This window comes from Hippopotamus amphibius, chromosome 11 (assembly GCF_030028045.1).
Source record: "Hippopotamus amphibius kiboko isolate mHipAmp2 chromosome 11, mHipAmp2.hap2, whole genome shotgun sequence".
In the NCBI taxonomy this organism is placed as follows: domain Eukaryota; kingdom Metazoa; phylum Chordata; class Mammalia; order Artiodactyla; family Hippopotamidae; genus Hippopotamus; species Hippopotamus amphibius.
This window is the reverse complement of record NC_080196.1, coordinates 75,674,636-75,693,705: the sequence shown is the minus strand read 5'-3', so window position 1 is coordinate 75,693,705 and position 19,070 is coordinate 75,674,636. Positions and strand designations below refer to the sequence as shown.

General features: G+C 40.8%; 2 protein-coding genes across 11 annotated transcripts in view; one reads left to right on the top strand and one right to left on the bottom strand.

Annotated features, from left to right (window-relative positions):
- Window positions 1-2,842, bottom strand: part of ESCO1 (establishment of sister chromatid cohesion N-acetyltransferase 1) — a 65,632-nt gene extending 62,790 nt beyond the window's left edge. For 3 of the 5 annotated variants that reach the window (XR_009047955.1, XM_057698558.1, XM_057698562.1), the window contains exon 1: window positions 2,704-2,842. The gene's annotated coding sequence lies outside the window, so the exon portion shown is untranslated. Of the gene's footprint in view, window positions 1-308; window positions 428-2,414; window positions 2,514-2,703 lie in introns of those variants that run through there. The other 2 variants (XM_057698559.1, XM_057698561.1) reach the window with 2 other exon arrangements.
- Window positions 2,843-4,013: 1,171 nt separating this feature from the next.
- SNRPD1 (small nuclear ribonucleoprotein D1 polypeptide) lies at window positions 4,014-17,338 on the top strand. Of its 6 annotated transcripts, XM_057698567.1 has the most exons (6): window positions 6,548-6,649; window positions 11,269-11,350; window positions 11,869-11,945; window positions 13,826-14,017; window positions 16,836-16,944; window positions 17,124-17,338. In XM_057698567.1, the coding sequence occupies exons 3-5, from the start codon at window positions 11,876-11,878 to the stop codon at window positions 16,910-16,912; spliced, it is 339 nt and encodes a 112-aa protein (XP_057554550.1). In that variant the 5' UTR covers window positions 6,548-6,649; window positions 11,269-11,350; window positions 11,869-11,875; the 3' UTR covers window positions 16,913-16,944; window positions 17,124-17,338. The 6 variants fall into 6 exon arrangements, with proteins under 6 accessions (XP_057554547.1, XP_057554551.1, XP_057554546.1 ...); XM_057698564.1 differs by lacking the exons at window positions 6,548-6,649; window positions 11,269-11,350 and adding an exon at window positions 4,014-4,042; XM_057698568.1 differs by lacking the exons at window positions 6,548-6,649; window positions 11,269-11,350 and adding an exon at window positions 6,394-6,540.
- The last annotated feature ends 1,732 nt before the right edge of the window (window positions 17,339-19,070 follow it).

Below are 19,070 nucleotides of genomic sequence, written 5' to 3'. Positions count from 1 at the left end.
AACTGTCAATAGATATAACTCACATAAAACAAAAGCTATTTGGAGTCCTACATAATTTTAAGAATGTAAAGGGATCCTGACCAAAAAGTTTGAGACTACTATATTAAAGCAACACTTAAGAGAATTCCCTGGTGGTCCAGTGGTTAAGACTCCACCCTTTCACTGCCAGAGCCAGGGTTCAATCCCAGGTCAGGCAACTAAGATCCCGCAAGCTGCGACTCGAGGCCAAAAATAAAAAAATAAAACAAAAATTAAAAAAATAAAATAATACTCAAAACCCCATTTTTCATTTATATTCTGAGTTTTACCTCTTGTGAATTTCACATATGCAACCATAAATCTTTAAAGTAAGCTGAAGACAGCAGATGATATAAATCTTGATTTCTTCAGGTGAACTATAATTCAGTTAAGCATCAGATGTAGTGCCCTCAAAAAAAAAAAGACAGGATGCTCAGGTAAACAGAATGACGTTGTTAAAAGCTAATATACAGAACTTATGCCGAAAGAGAGGCAAAGAACTTTCACTGTGCCAAGAAAAAAGGATGCACAGAAAAACATTAAAGTCTGGGCTTCAGAGTGGTTAACAGAGTCCTTATGTATGGTAACAATCTTACTGCAGTTGGTTTCTAACCACCTTCTAAACTTCTGATCACCTTCAGTTAAGGTTATTCAAATTATTCAACATGTAACATAAATCTGCTAACAAAACTCATGAAAAAATATTTTTAACTATTAAAAAATCCATTGTGCAATGCTAGTCTCCTTCATTATTAGAATAATTACAGCCAGCTTTGTGCTGTAACGAATTACCAAACTAAAAAGGGCCAACCAGCAAAAGAGGTTAATGACATTCATCAATCAGGGTCCTTTTTCAGTTCTTCTGGAAGCATAATCTAAAGATTTAAAGGCCTAGAACAAAATCTTGTTTGGGTCTGATGTTAAAAAAATTACTTTTTCACTACAGAATTATAATACTAATCAATGAAAAATGACAGCATAGTTTCTTTACCCAGGAATTAGTAAGGTGGGCAGAAGCTCATAAAGCAGAGCAAGTTTTGTTCTAACAAGGGTAATTTCAAAGTCACACACCTGACCTAAGGAGCATATACTGCATTCTGCCTAAAAAGGGGAAGTGTCTCTGTTACAGCTCTCTCATTTCCGCACATGCTCTAGGCCTGAAATTGCAGCTTCCAAATTAAGCACTTTTTAAGCACTTTTCATCCTTCTCTTATATCTAATTCCACGGTGAGATTTTTTAACTTTTTTAAATTATAAAAAGTTCCATTGGTATTGGTGCCCTGTGTAAAACAGAAACTAAGGACCTAATCAGAAGAAGCTGAATATACGAGAGTGAGCCAAAAATAATCCACACTCTGGTTGGAGAATTTATAGAAGTTTTACTATAAACGGAGTGCGGATAATTTTTGACTCATCCTCGTAGCATAATTCACGGTATCCAAAATGTTTTAAATTGAAATCGTGTTTTACCCAGTTTTTAAAAAAATGTTTAGGTGGGGGGAAAAAGCACACCCACATCCTACTCTTCCATTAAGTAGCATTCTTTTATTAGTTTCTGCAGATGATATTTACTGAAACATCATTTGATAATACTATTCAAGTGCTGTGTGCTGCAATTACTTTCTGCTAAAGAATCCCTTTCCAGCTACCCAAAAGCCACCCGAAAACAAGATTCACAGTACTTCTCAAACCTCAAGGATTCAACTCCTGCCTCCTCTACCCCCTCTCCAGGAAAATACATTACGTGCCAGGTTTTCAAAACAAAACACTTGGGGATGGGGGAAGGGAAGGGGGCTGTTGAGGGCGTGGGAGTGGGAACGGCCTCCAATTTTCGGGCTTGATATCTCTCCCATTTTGCCCGAGGAAAACAAACCCGCGTTGTGAAATAATCTTAGGAATAGTGATCAAAATCCAGGACCCAATTTCCTTCTGCTCGCATCTATCTCTACAAACTTCACTATGGCCCTCAACGCACCCAATTTCTACTCCAGAGCAGCCTGCCTGCGACCAGACCCTGCTGTCCAACCAGAATCACTCTATGACCTTGGACCCGGGCCATCGCTCCTCTCCCAGGCTAAGGACCATGAAGCCAGGATCCCCACATCCCTCCCTGCGGACTGCAGAGGCCTCAGGGTTCACGCCGGGTCAGCGGGTGGCGGAGGGCAGGGGAACCAGCCGCAGGACCGCAGCTCCGCCAGGGTTGGAGCAGCTGGTTCGGGGGAGACGCGGGGAAGAAAAGACGCCGGGGGCGGGGACGAGGCCGGGCTACCTGCGGGCTGGCGCAGACACCACCCCGGCCGCCGCAATGGCCGCACGCCACCTCGGGGCTCCGGAAGCCCGCGCGGTCGCCTGGGAGCCCCGGCTGGACCCCGTCCTCGCCCACGGCTCCTTATTACCTCTGACGGCCCAGCGGGCCGCGGCAGGTGACGCAGAGACCGGGCAGCCAAGCCGCGCAGGTTGGTTGCCTGCCTCAAGCGACCGTGTCTCCGAGACGCCCACTCCCTCCCAGGAGCGCCAGGAACCTGCACCCGAGGACTAGGAAGGGCGCGCGAGGCAACACGACCCGGGGCGGGGGGGTGGGGGAGGACAGGAAGGGGGAGAAGCGTCCGGCTCTCCGGAGGGGCTAGCAGCAGGGAGACGAGGACGCCGCCGACGCGACAGCGGGCGGCCGGGACGCTTGCGTACCTTCCTCGCTCCCGGCCGAGGGTCCGACGCGAACCAGCAAACCGCCTCACATCCGGGTATCGGGAGACACTCGGCTGCTTCTGCCGCCACCGCCGCCTCTCCCGCGGCGCAGAAACGCCAAACTTCCGGCGACGACGGCGACGCCTCGCCCGTCAGATGGGAGTTACCTGGGACCGTGTTGGGCGCGCTTGCGCAACGCTCCTCTTCTATCCGAACCCTCTCAGAGGACGCGCCCAGAAGATGAAGATGGCCGCCACGCTCGCTGCGTGTCACGCAGTTTTTCACCCGGGCCCTGACGGCTGGGCGTCGGGGAAAGGCGAGCCAGCATCCGACCGCAGCGCAGGCGCGGTGGGAGGCCTCGCGTGCGCACACCGCGGGTGGGCGCCTCGCCGCACAGCGGCGGCAGCTTCCCTTTCCCGCGGTGGTCTCTTGGAATAAAGCCACCCACGCCCCCAGCGGTGGTGGTTTGTCTTGAAAATCCTTCGCCACCGGTTCCTCTGTTGGTTGCAGGTACTGCTCTCTGCGACTTCCAGTTCAGATACCTCTGATCTTCGTCGCGGGCTAATGTAATGAAAAGGGGAGGTGATTGATCCTTCTCTCTCCTTCCCGGCACTGCATTCCAGCGCCTCCCCAAAATACAGGGCTTCAGCGTCTCCTTGCACACTTTCCTCTTTGGGCATCAGAGCACAGGAGTCTACAAGAAATTGTAGAAAGTTCCACCAGGTTTAGTCGTGGCGGGTGTTCAGATAAAGCTTTGGCTCTTAGAAGCCTCTAAAGATAGAATCCAGGGTTCTCTCACTAGGATTCTTTGTTCTACTCTGCTTTTGAACACACCCTCTGTGCTACTCTTTCCTTATTTGCAGAACTGTGAGAATGGGTAAATGGATACTTTTGCCCTTGAGAATCTGAAGAGAGGTGATCATATAGGTGAGTTCCCCTCTTCCGGCCCTCCTTTTTTGGGAGCCAAGTCCAGCCAAACTGTGCTCTAACTTTGTGAAGCCTGATGTTTTTCTGAGAATACATCTTCCACAAAACTTTATTGAGCTGCCTGTCAGTTTAGTCTGGGCACGTTCAATGGTTTAAAAACCAAAATAAGAGGTATTGGTGGGTGAAGCCACTGGCCACATCACCATACCTTGTGTTACTTGGCAAAAACTTGTCTACCGCCCGCCCCCCCACACCCATCCCCAGTCCCTGATACATTCATTTGTCCCTTGATAAACACAAGTTTAAACAAGTCCACTTATACGGGAATTTTTTTTTTCCAATAGTAAATACTAGGATACTAAGCAGTTATCATCAATTGGTTGAATCAGACTGGCGATATGGACAGAGGAATGTAAGTTATGCATGGATTTTCCACTGAGCAGAGGGTCTGTGCCCCTAACACCAGAGTTGTTCAAGGGTCAACAATATACTTGAATGGCATATAACAAAAGGCTTAAATTGGGGAAAAACTCAGGAGTAGACTGCCAGCCTGATTAAAGCTGATTATCTGCTATTGAGAGAATATCTGACCTATATTTGCCTTCACCTTAGATTGTCAGATGATGGGATTTCTTTTTGTGTGTAAACCACTTTATCTGTAGTAACTCAATTCTGACATACACATATACACAAACCATATAAGTTTCCATTCCCCAAAAATGGGCCTCTGCTTTTTTTTTTTAATATTTATTTATTTATTTGCACCAGGTCTTAGTTATAGCATATGGGATCTTCTTTTCTTTGCTGCATGTGGGATCTTTAGTTGCGGCATGTGTGATCTTTTAGTTGCTCCATGCAAGATCTAGTACCCTGGCCAGAGATGGAACCCGGGCCCCCTGCATTGGGAGCGGGAGTCTGAACCACTGGACTGCCAGGGAAGTCACCGGGTCTCTGCTTCTGAGTGATCTATTCCACTATGCATGTATTCACCACAGTCAGGAGCAGGGGAATCCTTACAAATGTCACACCATATGAAAATATACATATTTATTTTCGATACATAAGGAATTCATATTCGATGTATAATTTATGTCTGCAGTTTGTTCTAGATTTTATTTTCTAAAACTATAGTCAGATGTTTAAGCACCCTGTGAAAATATAGTTTGCTTTTACAATAGTGTATTAGACACTTGAAAGTTGGTTCATTTGATTTTGTTGTCTACTAAAAACTAATCATGATCCACTGAATAAATTATCTTGCTTGACTGAGCTTTCAAAGATCATATAAGCTCACAGCGAATTTATCCTAGTTAAAAGAGAGGCCTCCATTCCTGAGGGCTCCTGAGAAAGTCTGGGGGGAGAATTGTGATTGGTTCATCTTTTGCCATGCGCACATGCTAAAAACAAATGCTGCGGCCTAGATGATGCATCTTGGTGCTCAATATTATGGTTCTGTAAATTTGTGAAGTTCTTTTTCAGAACCCTACAGCAAGAAACATAAGCCCCTACTTGTAAATTCTTTTTGCCAAACTTAAAATTGTGAATGTAATCTCCTGGATTTGTTTAAATCGTTTGTTTTCCTTGCTCAGTCCAAATTGCAGAATGTGCTTTTTTGTGCACGTTTATCATTAAGACATCTACTTCTAAAAGCTAATAATGAGACTTCCCTGGCGGTCCAGTGGTTAAGACTTCGCCTTCCAGTGCAGGGGGTGCAGATTCAATTGCTAGTTGGGGAGCTAAGATCCCACATGCCCCATGGCCAAAAAGCCAAAACATAAAACAGAAGCAATACTGTAAAAACTAATAATGGAATAGTTGTATTGCCCCACATGTTGCTTTCTCATTTCCTTGTTCCTTTTCTTTCTTATGACCAATCTAAATGGCTGTAACATAAAACCTAGGCCAACTCCAAAAAGACAGAGTAGTCTCACTTTCAGACTGACCCTCCTGCTAGCAGCAAATAAAGGCTTTTTCTTTGTTGCTCCGTTCTCGCTGACTTTATTTCAGGACTCTTGACAGTTTTATACTATGAGAGAGTAAAAATCCTAAAAGAAAATTCCAAGCTAGAAAATAAAAACGAAGAAAAATTATAGCGATTTGGTCCACATCGGATCACCAGGAGATTATCAGGAACTGCTGGGAAGACAGGGGATAGATGTTGAGAAGGCAGCACACGTATGTCCATTACAGTCTTGCTACTCAAATTGAGATCCATGGACTAGGGGCATCTTCATCAACCGAACATCTTGTTAGAAGTGCAGAATTTCAGACCTCATACCAGTGGAATTAGAATTTTCATACTAAAGTTTCCTGCAGGTGAGTCCTATGCACATTAATGTTTGATGAGCATTGCCTCACAACCTTTAGGAATTCTGATGACCAGGAATGAAGTCCAAGCTGGAGATGCAAATTAAAGCCGTAGTTTTGAAGATCACCTAGGCTAAAGGAGAAAATATCCATTAGAGAAGGATAACACGATCTCTGGGTAGGGTAGGGAACTCTTGAGATTTGTGACCAGAATTTAAAGTGAAAATAATCAGTTAAATTGTGTGATTTTCTTCAGGGGCATTAAGTAATGTTGAGGTTCCTGATGTTGGAGCAGAATTAGCATAATCCTCTGAACTTCTCCTAGAATTTCCTTTCATTAACGAGTAAATTTGGTGCTGAGTAATACACGGAGCCCTGCCATGCCCGCTGATGGGATTTAATCTCCTCAGATCTCCCTCTTACAGGAAGTTTCCTCTTAAACCAACCCTGAACGCTCTCAGCAGTTGCAAGGCACACCTCCAGCCGCCAGAGGCCGCGATGGCGCTCCTCGCAGCCGGAAGGGAAAGTGGCCCAAGCGTGGCGTCAGCATTTCCGCCGTGCGTCCGCAGCGCTCCGCGCGCTCCTTACGTCGGAGCCCCGGGCGTAAGTGTTTCCGGCCATTCATACCCGCAATCGGTCGGCGCTCGGTTGTCGGGGTTTGTGCGCTATCGCACCAAGAGGGTGGCGGCGCCGCTAAGATGAAGCTCGTGAGGTGAGGAGGTGACCAAGCAGGGTGGGGACTGTACGGGGACGGTCTGAACCGTGAGCGGGAGGCTGGGCTGCCCCAGATGCTGGAGGCGCGAAAGCCGCGTGTGCGCGCGGTCAGCTAACGGCCTCCGGCGCCCGCCGCTCCCGCTCCATCTTGGCTGTCCTGCCGCAGGCGCTCGGGCCCGGACTCCAAAGTGGGTTGCGCGGGGATCCCGCGTGGCCTCCAAGAGGTGGAAGTAAAGGCCGAGCCGTGTTTTCCCACCTGGAGTCTTAGAGGCCTTAGAGGTGCGGCGCAAGGCATACGAGCTCTTAACTCTCGGTGACTTACCGATTTTCTTTTCGAGTAGAAGTTGTACTCTAGTGTAGGGTACTTTCCTGGCTCGTCTTAGCACTCAGGAGCCGGCAAATATAACTAGGTCCACGCTCCCTGAGAACGTGGGAGGCATAAAAATAATACTGCGTAAGTAGTTTCAATTAAAGCGTTTTTCGCGATGACACTACCGTAGCGCTTGAAAGAGTGCTTAGAAGCTGCAGGAGTGTATCTGGAAATAATGAAACCCAGTTCCGAAATGTTTCAAATCAGGGATGGACTTCTGGCTCCGTAAGTCGTTTCTTTTTTAGTGTGTTCCTCCCTCTCCCTCCCCCGCCGCCCCGTTCTTACTCCTTAGATTTAACGTTATTCAACCTACATTTCCCTTTAAAATAGGCCTTTGATTTAGGAAAAAATCTCCCAACGTGGGACAGAATCTCTTTTCTGTATTTTTTGACTGATTACGCAGGTAATCGAGATTTCTTCTGCTTTATTTCTGTGTTTAAATTTGGCTGGTTTGTTGAGCCTACTGAAGACTTGTTTACTGAGTGGAGTAATTCATTGTAAAGTACCTGCAAATTGATTGGGTTTTGGTGTTTTTCCTTGTAGCTGAGAGGTTTCTGATAACTCAGCTGGTAGTTATAAACTAGATTGGCTAGTTTCTTGTCTGTTCAGTCAAGGATTGTCATTGTCGACCAATTATTGGGCACCTGTTACACTGTGCTCTGGTAATGGATTATTTTTTTCTTTTTTTTTCAAGGGCAGAGTCTCTGCCATGTTGGAGCTTTATGTGTTTTGTGGTGAAGGTAGACCCGTAGATAGTTTCTAGTATGTTTGAAATAACATATAAAATCCTTATTGTTATATTCAGGGTGGTATTTGTAGAGAAGGCATTTAAGGGTAACTTTTTGTCCATTTTTTTTCTTCCAGTTTTATTGAGATATAATTGGCCTACGGCACTAATATTAACTTTTAGATGTACAGCATAGTTATCTGATCTACACAGGTCACGAAGTGATTATCAGAGTAAGTTTAGTGAACATCCATCATCTCATATAGATACAAAAGTAAAGAAATAGACAAAAAAAATTTTCTTGTGGTGAGGACTTTAAGATTTACTCTCTGTAGCACAGACATATATATACTACCAACTGTAAAATAGTCAGTGGGAAGTTGTTATATAACAAAGGGAGTCCAACTCGAGGATGGAAGATGCCTTAGAGGACTGGGGCGGGGAGGGTGGGGGGGACTCGGGGGGGGGGAGTCAAGGAAGGGAGGGAATACGGGGATATGTGTATAAAAACAGATGATTGAACCTGGTGTACCCCCAAAAAAAAAATTTTTTAAAAAAAACAAAAAAAAAGATTTATTCTCTTAACTTTCTTATGTAATGTACAGCAGTGTTAATTATATTTATCATGTTGTACATTATATCCCTTGTACTTATTTTTCTTATAATTGGAAGACTGTCCATTTTTATTTGAAGTTTAACTTTGGAGAAAAATGTCTCAGAATTTAGTTTATTTTTTCAATTTCTCAATACCTACGAGTCTGAATCTGTAGTTAAGTTTTACATAATACCCTTTGGAATCAGTTTGTCTCATTTAAATATAGTCCGTGTCATGACAGAATTTTCCTGTAAATTTTAATGGCTGTACTGAATCCTGTTCTGTGTCTTAGACTATAGAAACAAAATTTCTAATAACTGGAGAATGTATTTTGCTCCAGGAAAAATGGGTGTTTAACTGGTTTGCAGTTTCGGTTGACCTTCTTATTTCTATATCTCAGTTGGTGACACTATTATCTTACTGTCACCCTAACCAAAAACCTGGGAGTCATCGTTGACCTCTTTCTCTTGATAATCTGGAAAACTTGTGTTTTTTTTTCTCCTGCCCTCAATACACCCTCCCTGCCACTCCAGTCGACACCACTAAGCTGTTCAAGCTCCCCTTTTTTTCCCCACTCATATTATTTAATCTCACTTTTTAAGGTAAATATCTCATACAATGAAATTCAGTTTGCATTTCCCAATTTTGAAAAATGTACACACCTGTAAAACCCAAACTGCTATCTGTATAGTGAACTTCTGGACTCTTCTGTTTCAGTGATCTGTTTGTTGTTCCTATGTCTTGATTACTTTTACTTTAATCTGTGTATTGCTCTAGCCACTTAATTTGTCTTCCAATATGACACTCCACTCCACTAATGAAAACCTTTCAGTAGTTCTCCTAGGGGAATTCTTTAACAGCGCTTGGGCGTTCCGTGAAAGGAACCTCTTCCTTACTCATTTTCTTGGACTTAATATTACATCAGTAATACCTATAATTTCTGTGTACATTGTGCTGTTTGTTACTATATCTTTGCTCTTGTCTCTCTTTGCTTCATATTTCCAACTTTTCAAGCTTCTTACTAGAAGTCCACTAAGATCTGACTCCTTCCTATCCGTGCTACATTATAGTCACGGTAAAAACGTGCGCCTATCTCTATTGTGATTTAAATTTACGTAAATATTTTTAAAAAATCTTTCATGTGTCTCTTCTTCCTTCTGGAGTTTGAGCTCCTTGGGGGCCTAATCTTGCTAATTTTTAATCCTCATCGCCAGGGACAAGGACTACTAGAGAATACATAATGATAAATATTATTTATCAAAAAAAAAACCCTTGGACTTGATAAAGTGTATTTTGATTGTTTCAGAGGTTTTCTTACTTACTGGTTTTCCTTTTATTTCTGTATGGTAGACTGCTTGATTAATAAAGTATTTTATTTTTACTTAAGTCATATCTCTTTCTAAAAATGATTTGAGAGATTTTATAAAAGTAAAAGTTATTACTGGATGGGACAGTTAAAGATTTTTTTTAATTGATAATGGGAAGAAACCATTAGGTGAAAATTCTGTGCTTATGTAGTTATACATGATTATTAAGTTTGAGCTAAGTTCAAGAATTCTTGTAAGAGAGACTTTTTTCCTTGACAGCACATATGGAAAGGGAAGGGACTCAACACGTGATTTTTTCTTTATATGAGAACAAGTTTGGGACTTGCTTTATGCAAGACCAAGTAATTTCCCCTTTTTTGATAGCTGTCTATACCACTTAAAAAGTGATATTTTAAGGCTGACTTCCCTTTAATCATTGAAACATTTTAGCCAGCTCTTATTCAGTGCCTGGTACAATTCAGGACTAGATATAAAGCTCATAATCCTTACCTTCAACAGTAGACTAGTTGGGGAGGGGAAGTAGGTATTCCTACATTTAGTGTGATAGATGCTATGGTAGGGTATACAAAGTACATACTATAGATGAGAAATTTTGAATATGAGTTGTATATTAGATCATATTGTAGAATTATTGTTCATTTTCCTAGATGTGATTTTGATGTTATGGTTATGTGGGAGAATGTCCTCATGAGAAAATGCATGCTGAAGGACTGCAGTTTACTTTCAGATAATATGGTGAAAGTGTAAGTTGGGGGGAGATGCACACAAATGGTAACATTTTAATACTTTGTGAACCCTTCAACTTCCTCTGCAATATTTCATAATAAAAAGTTGGAAAACAGAGCAATGTGTGAAGTGGGGAGTGGATGACTATTAAGTAAACATTATTGTGGCACCTGGCTATCCAACTAGGGGAAATCATAAATGCAGATTCCTACCTCACATTGCACAGAAAAGAGATGAATTCCAGGTGGATTAAAACTCTAAATATAAAAATAAAAGAAAATAAGAGGTTTTTTATAATCTTGGGATGGGAATCATCTCTCTAAACAAATTACATAGCCAAGAAGGATTCATCAATTTAACAACATAAAAATGAAAAGAGTGTATGACTAAAGAAAACCATGAACTTGAATTGCTGTGGCAAACTGATAGAAAATAAAAGAAGAATTTGACCTAATTGGAGTTGTGAATAACGTGAATAGGAAATTAACAGAAGAAATGGATTTCCTGTATTCATGAAGAGTTATTCAGTAAGCAATAGGGAAAAGCAAATTGTCTTTTTCCCCCTATCAAATTGACCAAAACAAGATTGCTGACAATTAGTGTTGGTGAGGATTTGCATAAATGAATTTGGTGGGGGTTGCATAAATGTCTCTAAACTGCTGAATGAGAACAGAAGCCATTAAAGTATGGCCCAGTTTCTGTAAAAGTAAATTTTATGTAAATGCTCGTTTGCATACAAAATAGTCTAGAATATTCCCACATGTATGGAGGAAGGTTAGAAAAGGAGACTTTTACCTTATTTATACACATATGATAAGTATATGATCTTTTAATACCAATTATAATTTGTCATTTTTTTTGTTTCATTCAGATATAATTGACGTACAACACTGTAAGTTTAAGGTATACAGCATAATGACTTGAGTTACATATGCTGTGAAATGATTAGCACAGTAAGTTTAACATCCATCATCTCATATGTATACAAAAGAAAAGAAAAAAATGGGGGTTTTTTTTCCTCATGATGAGAACTTTTAGGATCAAGTCTCTTAGCAGTGTTCAAATATACCATACAGCAGTATTAACTACAGCCATCATGTTGTACATTACATCCCCAATACTTATTGTCTTATAACTAGAAACTTGTATTTTTTGAGCATCTTTATTCGTATAATTTCTTGATTTCAATTTTGTGCCTTATACTGACTTCAGGATCTATATGCATGGATCAGACGTTAAGCTGTATAATGGATTAGAGAATCAAAAATGTCCAGGTGACAATTTCTCATTAATGTTAAGGGTATCATTCAGGGAAAGCTGCGATTGTTATGCAAACTATTAACAGGAATTGGTGCAAATAGCATCCATAGTAGGTTTTTAGCACCTAGAAATTTCACCCTTTGGCTTAGTAAACATGTTTTTGAAGTGTTAAAAGTGAAAATTTATCATTTTATTACTATCGTCTTTATAGATTTTTGATGAAATTGAGTCACGAAACTGTAACCATTGAATTAAAGAACGGAACCCAGGTCCATGGAACAATCACAGGTATGGAGGTTGGACTGTATTTATAACACTTCTTTTTTTCTTATCTCTTTCACCTGCAGGCCAGGATTCTTTGTTCCTTTTGTCTGCATTATTTCATTGACCTTCTTATTTAAGCCTCACCTTAAGTTCTTGTGCTAAGACCAGACTGCATTCCCCAGTTTATCCTATGTGTGACCACTGTTTTCCTGCTTTATGCCTTCTCTACTTTTGCCTGTACGTGTCCCCTGGAATGTTGCATCTTCCAAAACACATACTACTTTTATTAGAATTTTGTGTCCCTGGGACTTCCTGGTGGTGCAGTGGTTAAGAATTCGCCTGCCAATGCAGGGGAGATAGGTTTGATCCCAGGTCAGGGAAGATCGCATATGCCACGGAGCAACTTAAGCCCGTGAGCCACAACTACTGAGTCCATGTGCTGCAACTACTGAAGCCTGCTTGCCTAGAGCCTGTGCTCCACAACTAGAGAAGCCACTGTACTGAGAAGCCCGAGCACCACAATGAAGAATAGCCCCCACTCGCCACAACTAGAGAAAGCCCGTGTGCAGCAGTGAAGAGCCAGTGCAGCCAAAAATTTAAAAAACGGAAAAGAAAAAAAAAGGAATTTTGTGTCTCCTGTTGGATTGTAAAGTCCTTGAAGATAGAGAGTGAGGTTTCCATGTCTGATTATCTTGGGTAAAAATATGTGGGAAATGGGGAGAGGGTGGTGAGGACCATAATTTTACCTAAGCATAACATTTTAGAGTATTTTCTTTGTCATTTTTCTTAATGTCTAATTCTTTGATGATATATGTATGATATGTAGTTTTATATTTGTAGCCAGTGTGATTCTTCACTATAGTAGCTACTCCCCCCGAAAAGGGCAAATTTTTAAAAGAACTGATGGAAGAAAATGCTATCTTAGCATATGGTCCCATTCTGCTGTCTAAAATATTTAAATTGTAAATTTATAAATAATTCTTTAACATGCAGATCCGGCATCTGAGTAAACAAGAGGAATATGTAGTATTAAACTGATAATATTTGTGAGTGTGCTAGAACTTTGCAACAATTGCTATGAAAGGAAATCTGTATAATATAAGGTTTTGATACAGTCTGATTGTGTCTGAGGAAATGTAATTTCTGTCCTGTTAAAATTCCATGATTTATAACAGTGATTTAGTCTGCTGTCTTCTGAGCTCTGTTACATGTTGTAGAGGAAGAGAATATTCCTGCTTTTTAGGAATTCAAAATCTAGTGATGGAAGACACTCATAAAAGTTTGCCTCACATACAGTAGGCATTTAATAAATGATGTCCCAGGAGGACAATTTAGTAAATTGGGGGAGCAAAATCTAGTAAAAATACAATTCCCTCCCCCACTGACAACCACTGTTTCAAATTTCTTATATCCTGGGTATATTTTAGTCTTCACAATAGGGATAATCATACTATATACTATAGGGACATTGAGGAGTAAAGTAAAATGCCTTAGCATGCAGCTCCTGGAACATAGAAAGAGCTCATAAATCTTATTTCTTTCTCCCTGTCCCTCATCGTATCAAGTTCCCCAACGAGATGGAATGTATCAAGAGTATATTAATTTGGGGAAAGAAGAGGACAAAAGATTAGTAAACAACAAGCTAGGTAGGAAGGAAAGATTTCTGGTTTATACTGGACATCAGTACCAGTTGTAATAAATTGTACAAAAGATTAGTAAACAAGCTAGATAGGAAGGAAAGACTTCTGGTTTATACTGACATCATTACCTGTTGTAATAAATTGTACTAAATTATGTCATAGAAACTTGCATTGTAGCAGAACTGTTCAGTGATATGGTACTAGCAGTGGCTTGATAGATTAATTGGCTGCCTTCCTAATAATTGCCCTCTTTTTTCCCTCCAGGTGTAGATGTCAGCATGAATACACATCTGAAAGCTGTGAAAATGACCCTGAAGAACAGAGAACCTGTACAGCTGGAAACATTGAGTATTCGAGGAAATAACATTCGATATTTTATTCTGCCAGACAGCTTACCTCTGGATACACTACTCGTGGATGTTGAACCGAAGGTGAAGTCTAAGAAAAGGGAAGCTGGTAAGTTTGAAGGATTATAAACATTTTTGTGTATAGCGTATTTATACCCTAATCCACTATATATATTTATATTTGCAGACAACATATGTTGGTTGGTTTGTTTTAATTTCCTATACTTGCCATGAGTACTTCCAGTGTTTCTTTTTTCTTTTCTTTTCCTTTTTTTTTGGGCTGCGTTGTGTCTTCATTGCTGCGTGTGAGCTTTCTCTAGTTGTGGTGAGCAGGGGCTGTTCTTCATTGCAGTGCTTAGGCTTCTCATTGTAGTGGCTTCTCTTGTTGCGGAGCATGGGGTTTAGGGCATGTGGGCTTCAGTAGTTGTGGCGTGCAGGCTCAGTAGTTGTGGCACACGGGCTTAGTTCCTCCACTCCATGTGGGTTCTTCCCAGACCAGGGATCAGACTGGCGTCCCCTGCATTGGCAGGCAGATTCTTAACCACTGTGCCACCAGGGAAGTCCCTATAGTGTTTCTTATAGTTCCTGTTGTTGTTATTCAAAAGACTGATGTCATTCTTACTTCCTGTCCCATTGTGCATGGCCTGGTCCCCCCAATCCCTGCAAACTTTGGAAGATTTGGACATTAACTCTTTATTCTTGCTATTCTGAAATTTCTTAATGACTTAGCATTTTGTCCATTTTGTTATTCTGGGTAATTTGGTGGACCCTTTCAGTATAGATAGTCTTGCCTTTTAGAGCTAAGAAATTTACTTACATAATTTTGATAAATTTCTTCTGTTTTGCTTGTTCTGTTCTTCTTGGAATTCTAAGTAATTGGGTCTTTTGACTGATTCTTTCTGAGTCTTTTTTCTTATTGTTCTCTTTGTCTTTTATTCTGTACTTGGTGTTGTTTTCTCTGGTTTCTCTTTTTATTTGATCTCTTGGTCTTTATGTTGAAGGTTTTACTGTAGTATCTTGCACTTTGGCCATCTATTGCTTAAGAAGGACCATGAAAAGAGAACTGGGAAGGGAGGCTGGACTCCTTAACTGGTGGGTTCAAAGTAAGTTGGCTTCTCGAAGGGACCCAAAATTTCAGGATCCGGAAGTCTTTTCTGGAGCTGATTTTCTCAGAAAAAGACTCTAGTCACCTACCATGGGAGACATATGTCTGGCAGCCAGCATTATAGAGAAGGGTGGGTGAACGGGGTGGATATTAAACTTAACACAATGATTTTGAGACTTTTCCTTCCACCCATACTAAGAAATACATTGTACTTCACGTCATGACCTGACATTCATATATATAAATGAAGCAAAAGTTTCAGGAAGAATTATTTAGTCTTAATACGTTATAGACGCCCTGAAGTTTCCTATCTTATTCTCTTTGAGTTAAAAAAATTCAGGTTGTGACACAACACATAGCCTGAAAAACACTGACTTGATCCCCCTCTTCCTTCCCTCCAGCTCTGTGACTTCTGCTGCCATCCACTTCACGAGTTTTCAATCCAAAGCCTTTCTGCTTCAAGGTCTTGAGGTCACTTTTATCTTTTCTCTCCTACCTACCTGTCAGGGAGATAATCATTAGCATTGGAAGGTGTGGAAGAGGACTAGCTGGTCTACTGCTCAACACAAGGGATTGTCAACAGTCACCCCCCTCCCCACCCTTGTTTTCACGCCCCTGCCTCATCATCTCACCCCTGGCTTCCAAGGTCCTAGGTCTTTTAAAAGTTATTCTTCCTTTACTAAGCATTTGTAGTTCTCAGTCTATTTTCTGACTTAAAAATTTGTTGAACTCTTTCAATTACTTTGTTTTCTCTGCATTTTTTCCCCATCTTATGGGTATTTGCCATTTTTATTCCTTTTCTATCGTGAATAGTACTTTGGAAGGAATTGGATGTAATTGTGGTTAATCTGCCTTATTTTAAGAGAATTGCCAGACTTACTCTACTGCTTTGAAGATAAGACTAGGAACAGTGAGTAGAAACGTCAGGATTTTCTAAATATTCATAGGTGTCTGCAAATGTAAAATTCAAAGCTAGGATGACCAAGTAACAGGGATATTACAACTGGATTAAAGTACTAGATTATGATTGGATCAGATGACTTAAGATTCTGAAAAGTCATTAAGTTATTATTTGATGTAATATATTTTATTATTTATTTATTTATTTATTTATTGGCTGTGTTGGGTCTTCGTTGCTGCACACGGTCTTTCTCTAGTTGCAGCAAGCAGGGGCTGCTCTTCATTGTGGTACGGGTGTTCTTTATTGCCGTGGCTTCTCTTGTGGAGTACGGGCTCTACGTGCGTGGGCTTCAGTATTTGCGGCACATGGGCTCAGTAGTTGTGGCACACGGGCTTAGTTGCTCCTCAGCATGTGGGATCTTCCTGTAGCAGGGATAGAACCCGTGTCCCCTGCATTGGCAGGTGGATTCTTAACCACTGAGCCACATAGGAAGCCCCTGATATGAGAATATGTTTTAAACGTTCTTGGCATGAATTAACTTCCTTGGATTCTATTCAGTAACAAAAAAATGTGGCACATAGTGTTTGTGTTCTGTTCCATTAGTATATCTCTTTCATCTTGTGTGAGGTTCAGATCACTTGTATTTCATTTTGTGGTGAATTTGAGGCACAATACAAAGAAAGGTTATTTTTAAACTTGATGAAATTTCTCAGTAAATAAAGTCAAATGAAATAAATATTAAGGTATTAGTAGGCCAGCAATTCTTTGTTCTGCATGATAAACTGTTGTAAAGGGTGACTCTGAAGTTACATTTGAGAGAAGCTGAATGAATGTTTTCTTTACTGCAGGTGCTGTTTGTGGTGGCCAGGTAACATCATCATAGAAGAGAATTTACCTTACTTTGTTTTTCTTTTCCCTCAGTTGCAGGAAGAGGCCGAGGCCGAGGAAGGGGAAGAGGACGTGGCCGAGGCAGAGGAAGAGGGGGTCCTAGGCGATAATGTCTCTGAAGACTACTATTTCAAAGTAGTAGGTATTATGGGTTATTTTTTGAACAGATTTTATTTGTTTATGGCCGGCGAGGCAGAGGAAGAGGACATGGCCACGGAGTGGGGGGGGTCCTAAACGATAATGTCTCTAAAGAATACTGTTTCAGAGTAATAGGTATTATAGAATTTTTTTTTACAGGTTTTGTTTGTTTATGGCAGGTAGGGAAGAAGGAGAAGACATGGCGGATGGAGAATAAATACAACACTGAGGACATGGCAACAGGAGACACAGCATGGAACTACTTCAGCAATTATACGGCTATGCAGCTTTAGCGGATAAAGGGTGGAAATTACTGTCTCAAACTGAGGATGTTGGGGTTTTTTGTACAGGCTTTCTTTGTTTCTGGCAGTTTTTAATAAACATAAATATAGAACAGAGTTGTCTATTGACTATATCATATTAAATTTTAATAGTTCATGTATATATTCATGATATCAACACAATAAGAGCTAAGCATTACTACTAGGTAGTCCCAGAATAATTCCAATCTTAGATCAGGCTTTTAATTTTTTTGAACTAAAATATTTCTTTTATGAATATATATAGATTGTACACTTTTTTTTCACATGCACTGACTATGCATTTTATTGTTTTACTTTGACTCCGTTCTGTGGAACCTTCCTGCAAGCAAAATAAGTTCTTTTTAGTACTTCAGAAACTAAAGTCGTGTGGAATGAGGTCTAAAATTGATTCTCCTTTCCTGAGTTTTGTTCCATGGAGACTTAGGTTCTTAGTAAAAGGGGATGATCATCTTCTAAATTAAGGAGTTGTTGATTTTGTTGTCATTCTTAATGGTTTTTATGGTTTTGTTTTACTTTTTTTTGGCTGTGCCACACAGCATGTGGGATTCCTAGTTCCCCAACCAGGGATCAAACCTATGGCCCATGTATTCGAAGCATGGAGTCTTAACCACTGGACCACAAGGGAAGTCCCCGTTTTACTTTTTTAATAGGTTCTGAATAGAATATAGTTTTACATTCTCCCAAGTTGAAACTGAATAAAGTTCACTAGATTATTTGTTGTGAGCAGTTTTGAAACCTATAAAAGTGAAATGTACCTATCATTGGCTCCTTTAACAAATACTTTTACCAGTACTCCTTTAAGAAGAAAAGGAAGAAGACCTACTTATTTGCCAACAAAACTGGATTCTTTCTGATCATTAATAAGGAATTTTTAATTAATTTGTTGGCTGTGTTGGGGTCTTTGCTGCAGACAGGCTTTCTCTAGTTGCAGCAAGTGGGGACTACTCTTTCTTGCGGTGCGTGGGCTTATTGCAGGGGCTTCTCTTGTTGCAGAGCATGGGCTCTAGGCATGCAAGTTCAGTAGTTGTGACTCATGGGCTCTAGGGCAGAGGCTCTGATTGAGGCGCATGGGCTTAGTTGCTCTGCAGCATGTGGGAATCTTGCTGGGCCAGGGATCGAACCTGTGTCCCTTGCACTGGCAGGCAGATCCTTAACCACTGCGCTACCAGGGAAGTCCCAATAAGGTTTTATTTAAATTGTTTTAATTGGTTAGATTTAGAGAAAAATGCCTCTCAGTATATAGTTTCTTATAAAGCTTACTACTGTTTGTTTATATACTAAGGAAAAAACCCTGAGGATTGGCGTGAACTAGATCTGTATTTTCATTTAATCATGTATGTGGGTTTGTCTGTATAATGAGGAAATGTTCTGCAAAGATTGTTATTGAAAAAGGAAGTTTAGATCTCATAGGGAAGGTAGGTAAATTGAGATAACAAGAGCATTTGTGTGTGGTGTGTGTGTGTCTCATTCTTTCCCATCCTCTTTTGGTGCTCCTATTAATTAAATGCAAGTAGAAGGCAAGGGAACCCAGTGATACATCAAGGTGAAGAAATTTGAAGGGGATAGACGAAAAAGCACAAGCAGTGAATAAACAAGTTGACTCCTGCCTCATGAGAAAGGGAGTTTACAGGCTTACAGGCTAAAAGGGAAACAGAGCTACATATACATTGATACGTAATTGCACATTGTGAGTAGTCATAAAGAATACTTTGTATTGTCTGTTTTAAAAGCAATGGAAGCTCATATTGGTTTTAAGTCAAATGGCAATAACAGGCTTTTTTTTTTTTTTTTTTTTGGCACACGGGCT